Below are 9,742 nucleotides of genomic sequence, written 5' to 3'. Positions count from 1 at the left end.
GAGACGGAGGGAGAGAGACAGAAGGAGAGAGAGAGGAGAGAATGGGCGCACCAGGGCCTCTAGAAACTGCAAGCAAGCTCCAGAAGCATGTGCCACCTTGTGCACCTAGCTTACATGGGACCTGGAGAATCGAACCAGGGTCCTTAGGCTTCGCTGGCAAGTGCCATCTCTCCAAGCCCTACTGGTAAATGTTAAATCGGCCTCGTTTAGATCCATGGGTTCGGCCAGCGTTCAACTCTCCTCCAGATTTCCAGCCAGCTCTTCTTTCTCAAACACACAGTCCTCCCTTCCTTCCTTCTCCATCCTTCCCGCCTTCGTGAACTACGACTTCTTTCTCCCTCTCCGCTTCATTTTCTGTGCTCTCCTTCCCCGACGGTCTCCCCCTCCTTCCCGCTCTCGGTCAGCCTTAGCCTAGTTTGGAAATGCAGCAGCTCTGCGAGCCTGCCACCACTGGGTCCGGGGAGCCGTCACTCTGCGCTAGGGAGCGTTTCTATTGGTTGGCGCGGAGGCGGGATTACCGGAGCTCACTATAAAAGCCCGGGCGGCTGGAGCGCGCTGAACCGCTCTGGCTGGACGCGGTGGGAAGGCGACCCCTGGGAGGGGCAGACCTCGCGGAGCCCCGGCGCGGACCCAGAAGCCCGCGCCGCTAACTCTGCCGTCCGGGCCGCGGGCCGCGCATCCGCGAGGGTCCCTCGTCTTACCTGTGCCCGCCGCGCCCCGTCCGGCCGCCGCGATGAGCGAGGTGAGGGCGAGGGCTGCGGTGGGGAGGAGGCTGCGTGCACTTCGGGGGTTCCGGGAGAGGATGGGGAGAGCTCGGCTCGGCACTGCAGGACGCCACCGCCCCTCCAGGAAAGCCCCCTGATCTCGGGGCGCTGTGAGGCGATTGGAAAAGGGGGGGAAGCTTGCAGTCAGTCTCCCAACTGTGGATGAGCGCGTTGGGGGACGGCTGAGCTCTCAGGTGCTAAACCAGCTCCTGGGGTGCTGCTGTCTGCACCTCCCCTAACTGCTCCTAGGCTACCCTGGCTTTCCTGGTGGCCCTCACTTCGCAGCGAGGATTGGATTGCTCTCGCGCTCCTTAGGAGGCCACCAACACGAACTCCGTCCTCGGTCCCCATGGCTTTTAAGTGGCACTTTTCACGCGTTCAGCCACGTATGTTGGAGGGACCAGTTCTGATATCCACAAGCCAAGTGGAGGTTTGTCCAGCTCCTCCAGTGGGGAGATGGCCGCTTCCAGAGCAGACCTCGCTCTGCGTGCTTGCTACATCAAAGTCTCCTGGCAGGCTCCGTGGTGCTGACCGGAGCCAAGCCCGCTCCTTTAACTGATGTCCTCGCCTCAGAGAACACTGTCCATGGTGTGACTTTGGAGAGAACTCTCCTACTGTCTGACTATATTTGTAATCTCATACCCAGGCACATGCTCATATCCCGAGTCAAGGATTGGCCTTCTCAGATGATGTTGACCGTGGCCTTCAGGCTTGTCCTCTGCAACCCCTTTCCTAGCTCACAGGTCCTTGTGTTCAATCAAGTTTCTCAGAGGTATGCCGGATCCCAGCGCTACCACCTACTAGCTAGCTATGTATTGACATGTCAAAAAACTTTTTCATGCTTCAGATTTTTATCTGCAAAATGGGGTGATATTATTGCTCTGATTAGTAAACAAGATCAAATGATACAAAGTACTTTGGACAGTACCTGGCATGAAGTAGGATTTTTTTGTTTTGTTTTTCAAGGTAGGGTTTCATTCTATCTCATCCTGACCTGGAATTCACTATGGAGCCTCAGGGTGGCCTCGAACTCACGGTGATCCTCCTATCTCTGCCTCCTGAGTGCTGAGATTAAAGACGTGTGCCACCACGCCCGGGTGAATCTGTGTTATACTCTCTCTCTCTGTATGTGTGTGTGTGTTTTCAGTTAGTGGTTACAGAAAACTTGCACAAAAATTCTCAAGGACAGTTTAGCAGCAGAGCACTCACCCAGCATGCGTGACTCCCTGAGTTCAATTCCCAACACTGAAAAACAAGAGAAAAAAGAAAGAAAGAGAAGCACACTTTTAATCCTAGCACTTGTGAGGCAGAGGTAGGAGGATTACCGTGAGTTCGAGGCTACCCTAAGACTGAATTCCAGATCAGCCTGAGCTAGAGTGAGACCATACCTCAAGAAAACAAAACAAACACAAGAGAGAAAAGAGAGAGAGAGAGATTCTCTGGCATCTGGGTTTCAGATAAGAAAGAAGAAAAATTTCTAGTAGGAGTTCTGCTGACTCCTACCAAAAGTTGCCACCTAGGGAGCCAGTTAGTACCAACTGCTATGTTGTCTCGGTTGCTATGTTCACTGAGTTTAACTGAAAATTCGGCTAGTTTGGTGGGCTGCAAAGAAAACAAAGAAGTTTCCAGTGCCTCAGCTGATTATTACTATCTGTGACCATGGCAATCTTTCAGAAAGAAAAGAAATGAGGGAAAAAAAGGATCAACTGTCTCTCTGGCATTTTTCAGCTCTCACATGAGAAGAGAGACTTGTTTCACTTTTTTTTTCTTTCGCTGAGGTCTAGGGTTCACACCACTTCTCCCCACCATACCATTTCTGAGAGTTTTAATCTAAGCCATCCCCTGGGAGTTTATCCAAAGACTTTGCCAACATGACTTATGGTTAGCTTGTGCTTTGGGGAGAAGAGCATGGCCCCCGTGTAAGACACTCTAGGGGGCCAGCTTTTAAAGGGGTATTTGGAAGAGTGACAAAGCTGTTTCGTGGCAAGGAGGAGCATTTGGTGCATACCGGGTGAAGTCAAGTCTTGGGGCCATGCTAGATGGAGTTGAACTTGGCTGGCTTTAATCAGAGTCTCTGCTGAGTGATGAGAATGGGACTAAATTCAGTGTATGCAAGACTGCCCAGCCTCCTAGACTGTCAGAGTAAACTGGTTCTAACTAGCAATTTAACCATCCAAGATGCCTCTGAATACAGAACCGAGCCTGGCTTCAGGCATGAATATTTATAATATCCAGAAGCAGCCACCTGGGTGTACACAGAGACCAGCTGTTTCGAGTCAGATCACCCCGGGGGTCTCGGTTTCCCAGGAGGCCAAGAACCAGCCTGTTTTCTTCCTCTTGTAAAAACTATGATAAAAGCGGAAGTGTTGCACAGAGCTCTGGAGCTCTAGGGAGACTCCAAATTGGCTTCTTTTCTTTCAGTCCCACCCAATGGAAGTCCTCTTTCAGGATGATATGCCCAGGCAAGGGAAGCCCTGTGTACTCTGAACCTTATGTAAGTTTCAGCACCCCTGCCTACTTATTTTCTTGTTTCAAAGAAACTGCACAGGATGAGAGAGTTTGGGATATCTGTAAGAGATTTCCATTTCAACTGAAGAACAAAAACTCGGGTGGGGGCCTCCAGACCAAGAGCTGCCAAGTGGAAGGGTTCACTGCTAGGGAGGACCTCTAGCTCTGTTCTCCCTTGGTGGCTCCTTGCTGTCACTCAGCACTGCAGCAGAGCATTGTCCTGTGCGCGTCTGCACGCTCGTGCGCAGAGGAGCTGCAGGCGCTCGTCTCCAGCTCGTCTGCGTTCACAGCTGCAGGCAAGACTTGATTGCTGTGAATCACAGTCGGCCTCCTGGAGTTTAATACCTTCCCCTGGTTTCAGTGAGGGCTGTGCATAGATGTGTTCAGTCTCTGAGGGCTCGTTCCTCTAATCCTTTTTCATGCTGTGTAACTGACTGCTTGAAGCCGACCTGCAAGTTCATATGAGATTCTGTTGCATTTCTCATCTGTGAAGAACTTAGCTGGAGGAATCTTTTGGTCCAGCAGTCTTCCTGCTGAAATGGGAACCATTCATTACTGGTGAAAGTCCCAGGGTGTCTCTTCTGAGTTTTGGTTGATAGGGACTAGAACAAGGGATAGATCAGCTAGGTCATCAGTGGAGAGCTTAGACTGGTGTTCTCTCATTTATTATTCTGTTGAGGTCTTGTTACCTAATGGGAATGGAAAATCATTCTTTAAAGAATCTCATTTTTTAGCCGGGGGTGGTGGTGTACGCCTTTAATCCCAGCACTGGGGAGGCCGAGGTAGGATGATCGCCATGAGTTCAAGGCCCTCCTGAGACTACATAGTGAATTCCAGGCCAGCTTGGACCAGAGCGAGACTTGACCTTGAAAAACCAAATAAAATAAATATTAAAAAATCTCATTTTTTTCTCCCTGAGCCCATTATGTTTATAAGCAACTTTTCTCACGAACGAAGTTCATTCTCAGCTATCCAATTCCATTATGTCTTTTTCTTTTCTTTTGTTTGTTTTTTAGAGGTAGTCTCATTTTAGCCCAGGCTGACCTGGAACTCACTATGTAGCCTCAGGGTGGCCTCAAACTTACTGTGATCCTCCTACTAATGCCTCCTGAATGCTGGGATTAAAGGCATGCACCACCACATTCTTTCCTTCTTTCCTTCCTTCCTTCTTTCTTCCTTTTCTTTTTTCCTCCTTCCTTCCTTCTTTCTTCCTTTTCTTTTTTTCCTCCTTCCTTCCTTCCTTCTTTCTTCCTTTTCTTTTTTCCTCCTTCCTTTTCTTTTCTTTTCTTTTTTGGAGGTAGAATCTCATTTTAATTTAGGTTAACCTGGAACTACTCAGTAGTCCCAGGCTGGCCTCAAAATCTAGGTGATTCTCCTACCTCTGCCTCCTGAGTGCTGGGATTAAAGGCATGTGCTACCATGCCTGGCTTCTATTATGTCTTCTGGGAACGAATTGCTGGAAGATCTAATAGGGATTGACAGGAAATCCAAAATTTCTCTTTCTCTGTCATCGATATTACTATTGTTGTTATATTGTACATACAATGTAGAAGGGCTATTAGTTGTTATAATGCCTTTTATCTCTGGAAACATCTATCTTCCAAAATAGGAAAATAGGAAACCACCACTTGGTTTTCAAGTGTGCTCATCCCTTTCTTAGCCACCCATTTAGGTGGTTGGTTGCTTGAATGAGAACTTCTGGTTGTAGAAAATGGATGACCTTGTCATTCTGTGACCTGGAAATATAGATGACCCTCTCAAATAGCAGTTGTAATCAATTACCTTATAGAATCTCAAGTCTCTAGGCAACCCTAAGTAGCTGGAGTCTAAATACACAAACCTGATGCATCTTTCCTATCTGCTTGTGGAAGATTTTACTGGTGAAAGTAATGAAGATTGTGTTGCTGGTAGAGACAAAGAAACAATATAGTCTATTCAAGGTATTATTTTTTAAAAATGTTTTCCCCCTTTTTTCTTTCTACTTATCTATATTCCCAAACAGTCTTCTATAAATCTATTTTATCAGGAAAGAAATAAACTTAGTTTAGCCACGTGTGATGGCAAACACCTTTAATTCCAGCACTTGAAAGGCAGAGGTAGGAGGATCACTGTGAGTTTGAGGCCAGCCAGAGACTATGAAGTGAGTCTAAGATCAGCCTGGACTAGAGTGAGACCCTCCTTTAAAAAGAAGAAGAAGAAGAAGAAGAAGAAGCCACGCATGGTGGCGCACACCTTTAATCCCAGCACTTGGGAGGCAGAAGTAGGAGGATCGCTGTGAGTTTGAGGTTACCCTGAGACTACCCAGTGAATTCCAGATTAGCCTGGGCTAGAGTGAAGCCCTACCTCAGAAAAACCAAAAAATAAAACAAAATATATAATATTCAAAACATTTTAGAGCCGGTTGTAGTGGTGCACACAGTCCGGAGGCAGAGGTAGGAGGATCACCGTGAGTTCAAGGCCAGCTTGAGACTACATAGTGAATGCCAGGTTTGCCTTGGCTAGAGCGAGACACAATCTTGAAAATCAACAACAAAAAAACAAAAACAAACAAAAAAGGATTTTGGTGATATAACTTTAGATTTGTTGAAGAGCCTTGAAAGATCATCTGGTCCAATTTTTATTTTATTTTTTAAATTTTTTTGAGCTAGGGTCTCACTCTAGCCCAGGCTGACCTGGAATTCACCAAGCCTGGCTTTATTTATTTATTTTTAAATATTTTATTTTATTTATTTATTTGAGAGAGTGTGTGAGAAAGAGGCAGATAGAGAGAGAACGGGTGTGTCAGGGCCTCTAGCCAATGCAAACAAACTCCAGATACTTGTGCATCTGGCTTTATGTGGGTACTGGGGAATCAAACTTGGGTCCTTAGGCTTTGTAAGCAAATACCTTAACCACTGGGCAATCTCTCCAGCCCTATTTTATTTATTTATTAACATTTGTTATTTTATTTATTTGAAAAAGAGAAAGAGAGAGAGGCAAATAGAAAGAATGGGTGCACCAAAGCCTCTAGCCACTGCAAATGAACTCCAGATGCATGTGCCACCTTGTGCATCTGGCTTTATGTGGGTACTAGGGAGCAGAACCTGGGTTCTTTGGCTATGCTGGCAAGCAAGCACCTCAACCACTGAGCCTTCTCTCAGCCCTATTTTATTTTATTTTGATTTTTCAAGGTAGGGCCTCACTCTAGCCCAGGCTGACCTGGAACTCACTGTGTAGTCCCAGGTTGGCCTTGAACTCACCGTATTTCTCCTACTTCTGCCCCCCAAGTGCTAGGATTAAAGGCATGTGCAACCACACCTGGCCTCCTATTTTATCTTTAATTACATTGATTAGTTAATTAATTAATTTTTGTTATTTTTAAAGCAGGTCTCATGTAGCTCAGACTGGCCTTGAACTTCTGATCTTTTTCTGTCACTTCCCAAATGCTGGGATTACAAGTGTTCATTAGGATTCCTAGTTCCCTTTTCTTCTTTCTTCCCTCCCTCCCTCCCTCCTTCCTCCCCCCCCCCCATTTCTTTCTTTCTTTTGGTTTATCAAGGTAGGGTCTCACTCTAGCCCAGACTGACCTACAATTCACTATGTATCTCAGGCTGGCCTCGAACTCACAGTGATTCTCCTACCTCTCCTAGTTCTTTTTCTTCTTCTTCTTTTTTTAATCAAATTTTATTTTGGGACAGCTTCTCACTAAGTTGCCTGAAACTTTCAGTTCTCCTGTGCTGGGACTATAGATGTGTGTCACCGTGTCCAACCTCATGGAGCCTTTTTTCTCCCCTTGGTGTTTGAGACTATTTTAGCTCAGGCTGGCCTTGAACTTTCTGTGCCTCCCCAATGCTGGGTTTACAGATGTGCATCATCATGCCTGTTTGCAACTTCTTTTTTTAAAATTTTAAAAATTTTTATTTATTTATTTGAGAGCAACAGACAGAGGGAGGAAGAGGGAGAGAGAGAAAGAGAGAGAATGGGCAGGCCAGGGCCTCCAGCCACTGCAAATGAACTCCAGATGCATGCGCCCCCTTGTGCATCTGGCTAACGTGGGTCCTGGGGAATTGAGTCTCGAACCGAGGTCCTTAGGCTTCACAGGCAAGCGCTTAACCGCTAAGCCATCTCGCCAGCCCCTGTTTGCAACTTCTAATGAATATACTACAGTGACTTCCTATGGCAAATATAAGCAGTGTAATTTCATAAATGTTGAGAGCAGGGTAGAAAGAGAAAAGAGACCTATGTGGAATAATGTTTATGAATAGGGGGGCTGGAGAGATGACTCAGTGGTACAATGCCTAATGACCTGGGTTTGATTCCCCAATACCCATGTAAAGCCAGATGCACAAAGTGGTGCATAAGTCTGAAGTTTGTTTGCAGTGGCTTGAGGCTCTGGTGCATCCATTCTCCCTCAGCTTCTTGCAAATAAATAAATAAATAAATAAAATATTAAATATTTACCAATAAGGTCCATTTTGGTAGAAACTAGGCAGGCAGGTACTGTCTGTGCTAATGATGCCACATCACCTTAAAAACAGGTGTGTTGGGCTGGAGAGATGGCTTAGTGGTTAAGTTGCTTGCCTGAGAAGCCCAAGGACCTGTGTTCGACTCTGCAGATCCCATGTAAGCCAGACGAACTAAGGTGAGGCAAGCACAAGGTTGCACATACCCACTAGGTGGCGCAAGCATTTGGAGTTCGATTTCAGTGGCTGAAGCCCTGGTGCACCAATTCTCTCTCGCTCTCTCTTCTCTAAAATTAAAAAATAAAAATAATAGGTGTGTTGAATTTTCTGGGTATGGTGGAGTAGGACAGAGGGAAAAGACAAGACTGAAGACCCTTTTTTCCCATGTTCTTAGTTTTCCATTGTAGAACATTAAGAATGAAGAGAGTTTTTTTTTTCTTTCTTTGTTTTTGTTTTTGTTTTTTGAGGTAAGATCTCATTCTAGCTAAGGCTGACCTGGATTTCACTATGTATTCTCAGGGTGGCTTCAAACTCACAGCAATCCTCCTGCCTCTTCCTCCTGAGTGCTGGGATTAAAGGTGTTTGCCACCATGCCTGGCTGAGACTTTCTTTCTTTTTTTAAAATTTTTTTATTTGAGAGCAACAGACAGAGAGAGAAAGAGGCAGATAGAGAGACAGAGATTGGGCGTGCCAGGGCCTCCAGCCACTGCAAACGAACTCCTGATGCGTGCCCCCCCTTGTGCATCTGGCTAATGTGGGTCCTGGGGAATCGAGCCTTGAACCGGGATCCTTAGGCTTCACAGGCAAGCGTTTAACTGCTAAGCCATGATTTTCTTTCTTGAAAGCAATTCTCTTAACTCTTTTAGTGGTATGGGGGATTGGGCAGGGCTTTGTGTTTGCTAGGCAAACACTGCTCTACTATGTAAGGGTTACATCCTCAATTCTATTTGGTTTGGAGGATCCAATGTGTGAAAGCAAGTACCTATCTAAAATTGATATATATCTGATAAACAAATCAGGCTCACCCAGAATTCACGATGTAGTCTCTGGGTGGCTTCAAACTCACGGTGATCCTCCTACCTCTGCCTCACAAGTGCTGGGATTAAAGGCACGCACCATCATGCCTGGTTTATTTAGTTTTTATTTGGCCATTTGACTTCTGAGCAAGGAGCACGGAGGCTTTGGGGAGGGAAAAGACCAATGCATTCAGCTGGTGAACTGAGCGAGGAATGCTTCTTGGGATTCCTGATCTTGTGTGTAGGATTTTCTCAATCCATACTCCAGACCTGCTGCTCAAAATGGCTTGACTTACCCTTAAATTATTTTATCTGTAAGAATAAGCTAAGGGCCTGAGGGTAAAGTTTAGAGGCAGAGTACTTATTTAGCATGGGCAAGCCCTTGGGTTCAATCTCTAGTACAGAAAACAAAAACACCAAAGCCACCTAAGCCACATTAAATAGGAAGCAGATTCAAAACCACTTTTTAAAATATTTTATTTTATTTGAGTGGGTGAGAAAAAGGCAGAGAGAGAGAGAGAGAGAGAGAGAGAGAGAGAGAGAGAGAGAGGGAGGGGGGGAGGGAGGGAATGGGTGGTGCTCCAGGGGTCTCTAGCCATTGCAAATGAACTCCAGATGCATGAGCCACCTTGTACATTTGGCTTATGTGGCTACTGGGGAATCATACCTGGGTCCTTATAACCACTAAGCAATCTCTCTAGCCCCCAAATCACTTTTTGCTTGGTTTGATAGCACACCTGTAATCCCAGCACTCAGGAGATAAAGGAGGTAAGAAGATAGCTTAAGCCCAGCCTGGGTTACATAGCCAGTTCAAGGCCACTCTCAGCTACATAGGGAGATGCTCTGTCAAATAAAATTAAACAGGGCTGGGGATGTATTTCAGCTTGTACAGTGCTCGCCTAGCACGCACAAAGCCCACAGTTCGATTTCCAAGCAGCACATAAAACTGAGTGTAGTGGTGGCACATATTTGCAATTCTAGCACTCAGGAGTTAGAGGTAGGAGGATCAAGA

At 46.1% G+C, this 9,742-nt stretch overlaps 1 protein-coding gene across 2 annotated transcripts in view; it reads left to right on the top strand.

Annotated features, from left to right (window-relative positions):
* The first annotated feature begins 613 nt into the window (after positions 1-613).
* The window catches only part of Pcp4l1 (Purkinje cell protein 4 like 1), a 45,381-nt gene continuing 36,252 nt past the window's right edge, over positions 614-9,742 (top strand). Inside the window, exons 1-2 of one of the 2 annotated variants that reach the window (XM_045133743.1) lie at positions 1,501-1,536; positions 3,186-3,258. In XM_045133743.1, the coding sequence (XP_044989678.1) occupies positions 3,214-3,258 (45 nt within the window). In that variant the 5' untranslated portion in view covers positions 1,501-1,536; positions 3,186-3,213. Of the gene's footprint in view, positions 743-1,500; positions 1,537-3,185; positions 3,259-9,742 lie in introns of those variants that run through there. The other variant, XM_045133758.1, reaches the window with a different exon arrangement.

Source organism: Jaculus jaculus, chromosome 1 (genome assembly GCF_020740685.1).
Source record: "Jaculus jaculus isolate mJacJac1 chromosome 1, mJacJac1.mat.Y.cur, whole genome shotgun sequence".
In the NCBI taxonomy this organism is placed as follows: domain Eukaryota; kingdom Metazoa; phylum Chordata; class Mammalia; order Rodentia; family Dipodidae; genus Jaculus; species Jaculus jaculus.
The sequence above is the reverse complement of the archived record's forward strand: the minus strand, read 5'-3'. Positions and strand labels throughout refer to the sequence as shown.